The sequence below is a fragment of the Triticum urartu genome, chromosome 3A, assembly GCF_056163025.1.
Source record: "Triticum urartu cultivar PI428250 chromosome 3A, HENAU_Tu73, whole genome shotgun sequence".
NCBI classification, from domain to species: Eukaryota; Viridiplantae; Streptophyta; class Magnoliopsida; order Poales; family Poaceae; genus Triticum; species Triticum urartu.
Genome location: NC_141875.1, coordinates 127,581,514 through 127,594,630, shown reverse-complemented (window position 1 = coordinate 127,594,630; position 13,117 = coordinate 127,581,514). Strand labels below are relative to the sequence as shown.

Sequence of the window (13,117 nt, the reverse complement as noted above, 5' to 3'; positions counted from 1 at the left end):
CGCCCTACAGGGCCGGCCAACCTCCCCCTCCCCTCCTTTATATACGGGGGCCGGGGCACCCTAGAACACACAAGTTTCTCTTAATCGTGTGCGGTGCCCCCCTCCACAGTTACACACCTCGGTCATATCGTCGTAGTGCTTAGGCGAAGCCCTGCGTCGGTAACTTCATCATCACCGTCGTCACGCTGTCATGCTGACAGAACTCTCCCTCGTCCTCAACTGGATCAAGAGATCGAGGGATGGCATCGAGCTGAACGTGTGCTGAACACGGAGGTGCCGTACGTTCGGTACTTGGATCGGTTGGATCGCGAAGACGTTCGACTACATCAACCGCGGTACTAAACGCTTCCGCTTACGGTCTACGAGGGTACGTAGACACACTCTCCCCGCTCGTTACTATGCTTCTCCTAGATAGATCTTGCGTGATCGTAGGATTTTTTTGAAATACTACGTTCCCCAACAGATGTCTCCCCGGCAATGGCGCCAGAAATTCTTCCTGCTACTTGTGAGTTGCGTTGGGATTTTCCCGAAGAGGAGAGGATGATGCAGTACAATAGAGATAAGTATTTCCATCAGTTAAGAACCAAGGTTATCAATATAGTAGGAAAACCACGCAAGACCTCGTTAGCAGTACCTACACACAAAATAATAAATAAGTGCACCCAATGCAAACACGGGGTTGTCAATCCCTTGGCGGTTAATTGCAAGGATCAAATCTCGTAGTAATATATAGATAAATAAAAAAGAGCTCCCATAGTGCTGTCGAGTCATCTCTTTCAATGTCCTACACTTTCCACAAAAGCCATGTTTTGGCAATGTTTTCACACAAGCAATAGTTGTGTGGTCCTCGGTTTGGGAAATTCAACGGAAGCAATTGCTATTGGTTCATGGTATTTATGATGGGAGAGGAGAAAATTAGTGCATAATGAAAAGGTCCAGGAATCTAAGTACATAGCAATGGCAATCAGAGCTTTGGTTGCTAACTAGGCCCTGTTTGGTTCGGCTGTGGATTTCTAAATGCAGCTGTGAAACATCTGTTGTGGAAAAACAGCTGTGGAAAATCTGATGTAAAAAAGATGTAGGTCATTTGGCAAATCAGCTGATACAACTTTTTTAGATTTTGGCCCACAGCGGAATCGGATTTTGGAAAGCACGTCATGGGTTGCTTCCGCTTTTGGTTCAGATTTTGGCAGCGGATTTCTGAAATTGGATTTTGCTGGGTTCGCCCTTTGGTTCAGATTCTGCTGCGCGGCAGCAGAATCCGTCGATAAAAACTGAACCAAACAAGGCCTGTATTATGGCAAGTTATGCAAAGACGACTGTTAAGCGACATAGCTAGGAAAGACCAAAGAGCAACTATGTGAAGCTAAACATGGACGAGACTTTTGACCCAGACTTACTCAAGGGCTTGTAGGGCGCTGTCATCAGATACTCGGAAGCCAGAGTCATCATGGCAGGAAATAGGAAAATCGATTGGTGCAGAGATGCGCTTATGGCCGAGGCACTGGCCTTATGGTTTGGTTTTAATTTGACAACTACAGTCAGGTGTAATCGCATAGAGGTGAAATCCGACAACATCGAGGTGACAGAAATAATGAAGAATGGAGGTTGCTCTTACAGTCTATCGGTGGCCATTTTTGATGATATATATTTGCTTGCATGTGATTTCCCACATATTATTTTTTTACTATACTTCTAGAGAGACTGATTGTGTTGCTCATAATTTAGCCAAACTAGCGAGAAGTAAGGTGAGGACGGGTGGATGGAAGATCCACTCGTAGAGATTGTTGATACTCTTGTAAAATACCTCATAAAAAATAATCCTGTGAAAGATACTATTATGATCACCTTGCAATAAAGAGTACTTTGATGTAAAAAAAGCAACGGTTGTGTCCCGGTAGTGGCTAAATTTCGTGTTTTGACCCTTTTGACAAACAATTTCAGGATCTGACCCTTGTTTGAAATTTTTTCGGGATTTGACCCTTTTGTTACCGCCAGAGCCTCTGGCGGTAGGGTTAGACAGCCTACCGTCCAGGGCCCCTGGCGGTAGGGTGTGACGGAGGTGACGGCGGCCATCACCGCGTGCTGACGTGGATAAGTACCTTACCGCTAGGGTCCCTGGCGGTAGGTTGTCTAACCTTACCGCCAGTGCCTTTGGCGGTAAGGTGTGGCAAGGTTTTCCGTGCAGACATTCTGTAATGAAAGATTCAAGGGCTCTGGCAGTAGGTTCACCCTACCGCCAGCCCCCATGGCGGTAGGTTGTCTGACGCTACCGCCAGGACCCCTGGCGGTAGGGTCTTGTGTTTTGCCGTATATAGCTTCTGTAACGGAATATGAAAGGGCCCTGGCGGTAGGTTGACCCTACCGCCATGGGGGCTGGCGGTAGGTTGTCTCACCCTACCGCCAGGGTGCCTGGCAGTAGGGTCCTCTGTTTTGTTTTTTCAAGTTCATTTGGTTGCTTCTTCTCAAATTCAATATGCCAGCAATATCACATCAAGTTTCACAAATATGACAGCAATATCATAGATTTTAAACAATTAAACTTGGGCATCACATATATCCATATTAAGATAACCTGAAGTGCATGGAACATTTCAAACACATGGATCCACAAATAGCAAACACATAGTTCCACGTAGTTTCACAACCAGTAGACAAGTTCAACCAAACGAAGTTCAACCAAACTAAAAGAGCCAAGTATCAAAGAGCATAATCAGTTGCTCCTTCCCCTCTTGGAGGTACGGTCCTCGTTACTCTTTGAACGAGTCTCTTCGGTCTTCTTCTTGGGCCGGCGAGGAACCGGTCTCTGGAAAGGGTCCGGACTCAGCAAATCCTTCTTCTTCGGATTCCTCTTCGGCAGCTGAGATGCTTGAGATGTTTGAGTTGGTGGAGGTCCATAGTCTTCATTGTACTCCTCCTCCCCGTTGCTCTCCTCCTCCTCCCCTTCTTCATGTGTGGCATCCTCCTCCTCCCCAACCAACCTAGACGACGAGGGAGCATGGCTCGATGAGCCGATGAGACCCTGTGTGGATAGAGGCTGGTAAGCTTCAACTGACCCAGCTCTAGCACACCCAAGCAGCCCTACCATCTTGCGACAATGCTTCACGAACTTCTACACTCACAATGAAACAAGGGCATAATAAGTATCAGATCGACTGATTGCAAGTGAACAAGATGCATCTGTTCCGAGGAGGCTGAAATTGTACCTTCATCGTCCCCCTCACTTTGTTCTCAGATTCTATGCTCCCGGGGAGATCACCTAGTGCATCTGAGGCTTCCAAGATGCATCTGTTCAGATCACCAGACTGCAACGGCATAAGTCAGTCACGATGACGAATAAACTAATTTAAATTACAGCCGTCGGTTCAAACTTACCACTCTGTTGATGAGGGGTGCAAACTCCCTAAATCCGCTGTGCATGTCTCTGATGCTGGTCTGGTAGGCCTCTTCCTTGGGGTCATCCCTCTCCAGCTCTGTGATGTCTTCCGCCGTCCACCGAGGCCTGAGACGAAGATGGTGCTTCTGGCCATCATCGTACCACCTCATGTGTCGTCTCACGTAAGCATCCCAGTTAGTCACTTTCCTCTCCACGTCTTTACGGAACCTCCGTCGGTTCCATTCCGTCACATGAGTTTTATGCTCCTCTCCCCAGTCTGTGATCGACTGATTCTTCTGCCGGCTCATCCTGCAAGGCATAAGCAACAAGAATCATCATAAGTGCAATGAGATCATCGTAAGCAACAAGAAACATGATAAGCATAATGAAATCATGGGCACGGAGAACAAAGCGCTCACAGGTGGAGCGCGTGGCCGCCGGTATCGGCGGGCTGGCCCGGTGGGGTATGCTGATAAACCCCAAACTGCATGGCCACGCGGTGTGGCAAGTGCCACTCGACGGCGTACACACAGATCATGGGCACGATGCACTGCCAGAGACCACGGTCCGCATCGCACATCATGTTCAGATCAAAGCCCCACTGTCAGTCATGATACGGCCACCAGTTTACCTGTTACATATACATTGGTAAGTTCCCACTCTCGGTCAAAAGTGGAATCAAAGAGAAAGGTGTTGAGCGAGTTCATATACTTGCGTATGCGTCAAAGCGTCCAACTCGTTGGTGTAGGTCTTGTACGAAGTCTTGCTTAGGCCCGTGTAGAGTTTGACAACGTCCCACTCGTAAGCTACGGTGGGGTGTCGAGTCTCGTCGCCGTCTTCGCTATAGGCACCCCACGGGCATCTTGGCAACTTCTCCGGACGCCCCACCGACAGCCGCTCCCACATCCAAATGGAGAAGGCCCAGACAAAGCCACCCATATTGGACTTGTCTCCCGTCCTCTGCGTTGCGTTGTCAAGCTGCAAAACATCAAATGAGGATCAGATATAAGAAAATGTCATAGGCACACTTTCGTAGGTAGGTTGGCAATTAGATCCTCTCTTACCGAACGGTATAGGTAGGCGAGAGATGCGGTCCCCCAACTGTACCCTGACTCCCAGTCCGCTAGGAAGAAGAGATACCACCAGTTGGCAGAGTTCCCAGAGCTGTATGGAAACACGACCTCCGTGAGAAGATACCACAAGTAGGCCCTCGCGTACCACTCCACGGTCATCTCGTCGGCGCCTTCGGGGCATTTCTGCCGGTGCTCTGAGAGCCAGGTCAATGGCACACCGGATGTACGATTACCCTTGACAGCGGGGTAGTCGCCGATGAGGGCTGCAACCCTCTGCTGCCAGTTGGTCCTCTCCACTCGCCCGGTGAGTGCATGACCCTCGATCGGCATGGCAGTAATCATCGACCAATCCTTGAGGGTCACCGTCATCTCCCCGCATGGCAGATGGAAAGAATGGGTCTCCGGTCGCCACCGGTCAATCAACGTCGTAAGAGCTGCGTGGACAAGTGTCGGCGGCTGATTCTTGAACTTCAACACAAAACCCAACAGACGAGCTCTCTTGAAGAACGGCGCGTAGCGCTCGTCGTAGTCCATATGCCCATGAACCCTGTGACCCCTCATGCGCAGTGGCTGGAGCATCTGTCAAAAAGTGAACGCCAAAAGTTAGGAAATTATTTTCATCAATCCGAAAACTTTCATCAAAATTTCAATCATATCACTTAACTCTCCGTTCTCTATGAACCGGGCACGATGACCCTTGTTGAATGCCCAGTCCAGCATGGAGTACCGTGGGCCGATGTTGTCCGCAAGAGGTGGCCGCCTTAATAAAATTTCATAAACAAAACCACCATAAGCATAAAGGATACATGAACAAAAAATGAACTCAAATCATATCAACATGCATCATATCAAAATAAAATTTTAAGCATATTCCTCCAACAACTACTACTACACATGATGGATCAAATCATATCGACATGCATCATATCAAAAAAAAATCCTCCAACATACATCATATCATCATATTTTTAAATAAAATTTTCCAAACAACATCTTCATATCATCATATCAACATGCATCATCAAACTAGGGTTCATCTTCACACTAGATCATATCATCATATCAACATGCATTATCAAACTAGGGTTCATCCTCATATCAACATTACATCATAATTTTTTTAACAAAAAAAATTATGAACTAGGGTTCATCTTCACACTAACATATGAACTATTGATTAGAGTTCATATCCAATACCAGTAGTTACTAAAGAACTAAGAACTACAACTACAATCAATCTTAGGTGAAAAAAATCCAATCTAAGTTCAAAAATATGAGGGATTTCAAGCAAATAATGCGTCGAATCGGAAGCAAGTTTGCAAAAACTAATTGGAGGGATTGGAGGAGCTTACGTTTCTCTCTTCGGGGCCATCTCGATCCGCAAAAACGATCAACAAACGGTGAAGATCCGAGGGGGGCAGTGAAGGAGAGGAGAGAGGGAGAGAGGGGCGACTTGGGGGAGAAAAATAAGAACTGCCGACGGGGGGGGGGGGGGGGGGAGGGGGAGGGGGGGAGATGGGCAGGGGCGCGAGGGTTTTGACGGAAATAACTGCCCCGGACCCTACCGCCAGGGTCTCTGGCGGTAGGGCTAGACAGGCTACCGCCAGGGGGCTCTGGCGGTAGGCTGTCTAACCCTACCGTCAGAGGCTCTGACGGTAAGAAAAAGGGTTAAATTCTGAGAAAATTTCAAACTAGGGTCAGATTCTGAAATTGTTTGTCAAAAGGGTCAAAACACGAAATTTTGTCCCCGGTAATAGTTGCAGTTGTTTTTTGGTGTCGTAGTGCTGTTTTTTTTTAACTCTTTCGACCAAGGAAAATAACAAACGCTATCCGCGGTTTTGCAACCAACCACATGCTCGTATGTCTAACTCGTACCACAGTCATCCGGCAGGTCTTTTTCCTACTCGGATAACTTTTGTAGCCTTTTTCGCGAAAAGAAGAGGGATAATAATAAGTTTTGTCACGGGGTGTTTGCGTTCTCCGTCAGAGACTCCCTTCCATGTAACGCAACACACACTGCATACTCGAGGACTCGTATCAACGGAGGAGATCGATCCCAAAGGGCGACCGGCTTGATCAGAATCAGAAGCCTACAAGGCTACGGGAACGGGAGTTGGTTCGGCGGCAGAAACTCGGGCCGCAAGGCACACGGGAGGAGTTCGTGCTCCAAAAGATTCGCACTTGAGCTCTTCTGTAGTATTTATTTTTTTTATTTATTATATACTATTATTATTATACTCCCTAGCTTTTCGACCTTTTGTTGTTGTTGTCTCGTTCTTCTCTCCTGCGTGCGAAGGCCACAACCTAGAAGCCGCGGCCGCAGCTCTCCCTCCGCGCGCCACCTGTGGCCGCCGGCGGCAACCAAGAGGTGAGAGCGTCTCTTTTCTTGTATCTCTGTTGATTTTTTCCTGCTCTGGCAAGTGATTAGGTTCCCGATTAGTTCGATGATGCGGCGATCGACAGGCAGCTGTTCGTCTTTCAGCTCGATTTTTCTTGGGATTTTTCCCGGCGCTGCTGTTCCTCTGTTAGTGTTGGCGTGCTCTGCTGTTGAATCGGATCAAGTGATGTCGTGGAATCCGCCACTCTTTCTAGGGAGGGCCGCGTACTGGGGTTCTGTTGGGATTTTGGGAGGGGTTCACTTCAGGCCCTTGGATAATTTTTGCCTGGTTTCCCTGATGATGTCTGAACGGCTCGGTGTTTTTGCGGATGGAAGGCCGTAAAAAAGTTGCTACTGGAATGCTACCCTATGTAATTTGGTCGAGGAATTATCAACAACTACCAGAAGTTGGTGACGTCATGCAGATAGCTTTACTCATGGTTTAGTAGTGCTTTAGCCCGTCAGTCAGTCTCAACCCTGAACAACCAAAAATTGTCTGTTCGTGTTTCAGCTCGATTTTTTCTGCAATTTTTTCCGAGGCGTTGCTGTTCCCCTGTTAGTGTTGACGTGCTCTGCTGTTGAATCGGATCAACTGATGTTGTTGAATCCGTCAGTCCTTTTAGGGCCGCGTACCGGGGTTCTATTGGGATTTTGGGAGGAGTTCACTTCAGGCCCTTGTGGTTCGGTGGGTTTCAGAGGCTGTAGGCAGCAAAATATATGAACGGCTCGGTGGTTTCAGAGGCTGTAGGCAGCGACATAAAAAATTGCTCCTCAAATCAACGTAAAACCACATAAACGCCACAAATGTTACCCTGTGTTATTTGGTCGAGGGATTATCAACACCTACTAGCGGGAACAAGAGGCATGCCTATTTATTTTCAGTTAGTAGGTTATATGCGGAAAAAATTGTTTGCTGTAAGGTAGTTTCCTGCTAGTAGGTTATATTTAAAAATTGTTGGTAAATACTCCAATTTAGAGAACTTCAGTGCCAAATACCACAAGTTGGTGATCGTCGTGCCAAGAGCTTTATTCATGGTTTATTACGTCAGTGCTTTAGTCAGGAGTCAACCCTCGACTATGTGGTATGCGAGAATGTACAATCATGTGGGGTAAAATTAATGTTTTTCTGCTTAATAATGTTAAATTTTCTACCATTAAATGCAGAAACAGGATATTTATGCCTTTTTCTTGACACGGAAAGCCAATGGCGAGAGGACTGGATTCAGATTATATTGGTTCTATTTCGCTCATGGATGGATTTGATATGGGTATCACGTTTGATGGGTTTGGAGAAAATATGAAGAAGTTCATGGAGGTAGTGCCTTTCTTACCTTCACACTTAGCACAATTGTCTTGATTTTATTCCTACAGGTAGATATTTAGCATGACATATGATTTTTTGGCAATGCTTTGGTAGTGATTTGTCTTACATTTGACAGTTACCGATCAAATATCTTGATTCTGCTCACGATAAAGCTGTTGAGCTAGTTGAGGATATCCATGCGCTGATCTACGCTCACTCTCCTGATGATAAATTTCCGGACAAAGACCATGGGACATTAACTGATCCATCTAGTAACGGTACCATAACCGAGTCTCCCTCCACATGTGTTAAAATGCAGCAAGTTAACCCTAACGAAGAATTCTCTGGTTATCCTTCATCTCTCGTTACCGCGGAAGACCATTCTCTCGGCTCAACTGCTACTGATGTTCATGAAACAGAGTCGGTTTCATCTACAAGTCCAGGTTTGTCTCACACATAAGATTGCTTAGATTTCTGTTCCAGTTCCTTGTCATTTAGGGGCCGTTTCGATTGGTACCCCAAATTGCCCAGCCAATTTATTAGCGTTGACCACTCCCATGGGCAAGTGCTTGGATGGAAGCCAATTATTTGGCGAGCCCCAACCTGCCCAGCCCCCTAGTTCAGCTTAACGTTGATTTTTACGCCAACGATTGGCAAACTGGTGGCGGGCGAAGGCTTCGCCAATGCTTGGCAGGGTCAGTGCAGGCAGAAACCAAACAGGCCCTTAGCTTTCGTATTGATTGCCCAGAAACCAAACCTTGATGACACCATTGTTCTAACAGATCATATGGTTTATTCTCTTGCCTGCAGCCATGTGTGTTTCTGAAGACCCCATTTCACTTGAGAGAACTGCTGACACCAAGGAGGAAGTTACTTTTTGCAATTCAGAGGATCTCTCAGATAACTGCACTCCTGAAAATCACAATTCACTAGGGGGTTCTGATAGCAGTGACGAGGAAATTATATTATGGAATCAATGGAATTCTGTAACACCACGACAATATCCTGGTATGGGTTTATCTTTCCTTATCTTATTTACTCAGATCATAGAGGCCTTTCAATATAGACTTACATGTAATTGACTACTTGTGATGTAGCAAAGCATGGTTAGCTGTCTCAAATACTCCCTCCGTTCCAAAATATAAGTCTTTTTAGACATTTCAAATGGAATACAACATACGGATGTATGTAGACATATTTTAGATTGTAGATTCGCTCATTTTGCTCCGTATGTAGTCACTTGGTGAAATCTCTAGAAAGACTTATATTTACGAACGGAGGGAGTAGAAAATAGCTGTACTGTAATTTCTTCAGAATTATGGAGCCAGACCATTGCCACGTTACTGACTATAACATTTATTGTCCACTTCCTGCTGCCATCAATACTTCAATTCACCGACTGATTTTATTGAATTAATATGTCCTAACAGAACAAGCCACTGTAGTCCAAGATTATATATCTGAAGAAGCAAACGGAAATAAAATCATCGAGCAAGTTGAACTCCATGGTTCAGGACATTCAGGTAAACAATCAAGAAATTGTCATTTTGCTCATCTTTATCCTTGAGGGGGTACGCTGAGCTGAAAATAATCAATTTCAACAAGGAGCATTACTTGATTTTAATCTTAGCAAATAATGTCCTCTAATCCCTCAATTTTCATAATAATATTTATAAATGACTTTTATGTTTTGACAGTTGCTTTTGATGGAGCAATTCTGCTTGGAAAGGGAAATGGTGAAGAGCAATCAGAATTATGCAGTGCGAACAGCCATGAAGAATCAACAAAGCACGGTTTGTAGCTTTTTTTCCTTCCAAAATCTGAAATGTGTGAACATGACTTTATGTTTTTCCACAACATTTGAATCTGCTTCCAGAGAATGGCAAATAACGAAAAAATATATTCTGAATCTCTTAACTTATACAGACAATAATGTAATGCTTCTGTGTGCTAAATATAGGTTACATAAAGAATTTGTCTGTTGGGACTGTTTCACATTACTTGAGTGCAGAGGTGTTCACTGGTGCTGATGATCCAAATATGTCTACTGACAAGACCACGGATTTTGTTAATGTAGACCTCCGGGTTGGCCAGGAGCTGATGAAATATAACAAAGCAGAGGCATCCTCAGTTCCTCAACCTAAAAACACATCATTCAAGGTACCAAGTACTTGAAATATGGTGGTACTGTGGTCATAATAAGAATTGGTTGCGGTAGTAGATTAATGCAATTACAGCATCATGTCCTTTTGTGTGAAATAACTAGGCTGTATTACTCTTTCTGAATTTATCTACTAAACATGCTTGGAGAAATTGCATTCGAAAGCAAATAAATATCTCATATATACTCATTTTGCTTGCTTTTATCGCCATTCTTCTTGCTTTTTTTTTTTACTTTGTACGCAAAAGCATGGCAACCGATGTTTTCTCCTTGCAGAAAGTGTTGATGAGGAGCTTGTCAAATAAACTCTGGTGGTCAAAGAAGGATATGAATGTGCATCAGGCTGTCCCCTTTAGACCACAGAAATCAGTAGATATTTGCTATGAAGTCGTTTGTTCATCAGATGGTCTGGAGGATGATTGGGAACTCTTGTAAATCTGCACGAAATTCCGCGTCTCTGATTATAGGAGAAAATCTCGTGTAAACCAAAGTTCCTTGACTACTATCTCAAAGAATGCAAATGTTGAGGGTTTGCATCTCTACGGCACCATCTGTCGGTGTATCGGCATTACTCTAAATCTGAGCTGAGATTATGTAATTATGTAAAGCTCTTCTAGTTTTCTCTTCATGACCTGAATTTTGTACTGATCTGGTGCAGCCAAGGGTATCTGCAACAAGTTTTCAGCTGCTTATTCCCCCTATCTACTAGCATTTCAGTTTAAATATATGCAGATATTCACATTTCCTCTGTTAATAAAAGAAAGTTACCATTTGCTCTTTGTATCAATTAGTTTTTTTGTTTGTTTGGACTAAAGAGTTTCTTCCCATCTGAGCTGACGCTTAATGTTTCCCATAGGCCATAGCAAGTTAAAAATGTTACTCCCTTAGTAGTTACTTTTGGGGTCGGTTTGCGGCTGTTGAATCTATATATCTTATATAGACAAACCCCAGTAACAATCATGAATTGCTTTGCTGCATCCACAACCCTCCATGTGACCTTAATTGTCTCTGTAGCCGTCTGATTCAAAGCGTGCGCTGTAGATTTGTCCTCTCCTTGTCAACGTTTCTCCTCACAGTTTGTAACCGACGCCACTGGCCCACCACCAAATAAAATCGCTGATCCTATGCACAACTCACGTCATGACCTCCTTCCTCGCAAAGGCTATATCTTGCTTCACACGAGACGGAAGGATCTCTCGCAACATACTTGAGGCGAAACGAGCCTGGTTTCAACTAGTTTTTCCTGGTTTCCCAGTTTTTACTGGGTATTTTTCTTTCTTTTCTTTCTTTTTGCTTCATTTTTATTCGGTTTTCCCTGTTTTTTTGTTTCGTTTTCTTGTTTTTTCTTTGTTTCTTTCATTGTATTTATCAGTTTTTCATTTCTTACTCATTTTCCTTCTTTTTCTCTTCGGGTTTTTTTTCTCTTGTTTTCAATGTGTTTTTTTGTTATTCTATGTTTCTTTATCGATTTTAACTGTTTTCCATTCTTTTTTGCACCTGTTTCTTTGGAATTATTTTTCATTCTGTTTTTTCTTTGGTTTCCATTTTTTTATTTTCTAGTTTTCATCTTTTTGGTTTTCTTTGTTTCTTTAGCTTTTCATTATTCATTTTTTGTATATGTCAAGAAGATTTTTCTAATACACGTTTAACAGTTTTTAATACAAATTTAGCATTTTCTGAATACATGGTCAATATTTTTATACACATCTTTATTATTTTTCTAAATGCTTGATTAACATTTTTCAAATATGGATTTAACACTTTTTTAATGCATGGTCAACACTTTTTCTATACACATTCTTACCATTTTTCAAATGTTTGATTAACAATTATTCAAATACAAGATCAACATTATTTGAATATATTGTCAATATTTTTCCGATTTTGATCGGGCTATATTGGTTGACTATGTATATTAAAAAAAGAAATCAGATTTTTTTTCTAGTATTTTTTTTTTGAATTACTATTCATAAACAATGTGGGTGGAACCATATTCACCAAATTCGCGTCCGGCAAAAGCAGGTGTATCAGAGACTATAAATAAACAAAAACTGGAGGGTAGATGGGATTAACACAATTCACCGCAATGCCAAAAACAGCAGAAGCCAAATGACATTGTACTTTATTGATATCTTATCCACAGCTGAAAAAAATCAATACCACACATCCATCAATCATTTGGTGACGTATGTATGATCGACGAACTATAGTCCAGTACTTAACATAACTTGATTGGCCTCTCTCAAATAAAACAAAACAACATAAGCAGTTGGTGAATGCAAAAGCCCCTCCGGCAAGCTGGCCGGCATCGGTCAAGCTGTTGGATAGAAGGGCGAAGTGGCGAGATCGCAGGTGCCCGTCCGCCATGACACGTCCTTGGCTAGGTAAATGTAGCCCTAGTCACCCCAGCCGTTGCTCCACAAGTTCTTGGCGATCCAGTACTTGTTCTCGCCGGGACCTTCACTGTAGCCGACAATGGTGACGGCATGGTTCACCCTCGACGCCTCGCAATGGCGGAGGTAGGGGGTGGACAGGGTGGGCCACGGCCCATCCTGAGATATGGAAATAGCCTCTATAGTATTGTAGCATAAAGGCCAAAAAATAGAAGAAAAGATAAATATATATGTAAATTACACTATTGGCCCACCCTGGCCCAGTGGGCTAGGTCCGCCACTGACGCCTCGGATGAGCAAGGGAAGCGGTAGATGCCACAGGTGTACAACTGAAACTCCCACGCGATGGCGTCGATGTACACCGTCACGGACTGCCGCGCCACGGCAAGCGCTAGCTGATTCTCGTCGTTGGGCGGCACGGCCTTGGCAGACAT

General features: G+C 44.1%; 3 protein-coding genes across 5 annotated transcripts; 1 reads left to right on the top strand and 2 right to left on the bottom strand.

Annotated features, from left to right (window-relative positions):
- Nucleotides 1–2,713: 2,713 nt before the first annotated feature.
- Nucleotides 2,714–3,956, bottom strand: LOC147978906 (uncharacterized). Its single transcript, XM_087516684.1, has 4 exons — nt 3,796–3,956; nt 3,376–3,685; nt 3,207–3,305; nt 2,714–3,112 (listed from the first exon to the last, which is right to left on the bottom strand). Exons 1-4 carry the CDS (start codon nt 3,954–3,956, stop codon nt 2,714–2,716), a joined length of 969 nt encoding a protein of 322 aa, XP_087372810.1.
- Nucleotides 3,957–6,510: 2,554 nt separating this feature from the next.
- On the top strand, nt 6,511–11,073 carry LOC125543245 (uncharacterized). 3 transcript variants are annotated; one of them, XM_048706532.2, is made up of 9 exons: nt 6,511–6,817; nt 7,991–8,141; nt 8,266–8,407; nt 8,507–8,572; nt 8,940–9,137; nt 9,560–9,652; nt 9,827–9,922; nt 10,090–10,289; nt 10,567–11,073. In XM_048706532.2, exons 2-9 carry the CDS (start codon nt 8,031–8,033, stop codon nt 10,723–10,725), a joined length of 1,065 nt encoding a protein of 354 aa, XP_048562489.2. In that variant the 5' UTR covers nt 6,511–6,817; nt 7,991–8,030; the 3' UTR covers nt 10,726–11,073. The 3 variants fall into 3 exon arrangements, with proteins under 3 accessions (XP_048562489.2, XP_048562488.2, XP_048562490.1); XM_048706531.2 differs by having other exon boundaries at nt 6,514–6,817; nt 8,266–8,572; XM_048706533.2 differs by having other exon boundaries at nt 6,523–6,817; nt 8,266–8,572; nt 10,207–10,289.
- A 1,613-nt stretch (nt 11,074–12,686) lies between these two features.
- Nucleotides 12,687–13,117, bottom strand: LOC147978905 (KDEL-tailed cysteine endopeptidase CEP3-like). Its single transcript, XM_087514939.1, has 2 exons — nt 12,938–13,117; nt 12,687–12,842 (listed from the first exon to the last, which is right to left on the bottom strand). The coding sequence occupies exons 1-2, from the start codon at nt 13,115–13,117 to the stop codon at nt 12,687–12,689; spliced, it is 336 nt and encodes a 111-aa protein (XP_087371065.1).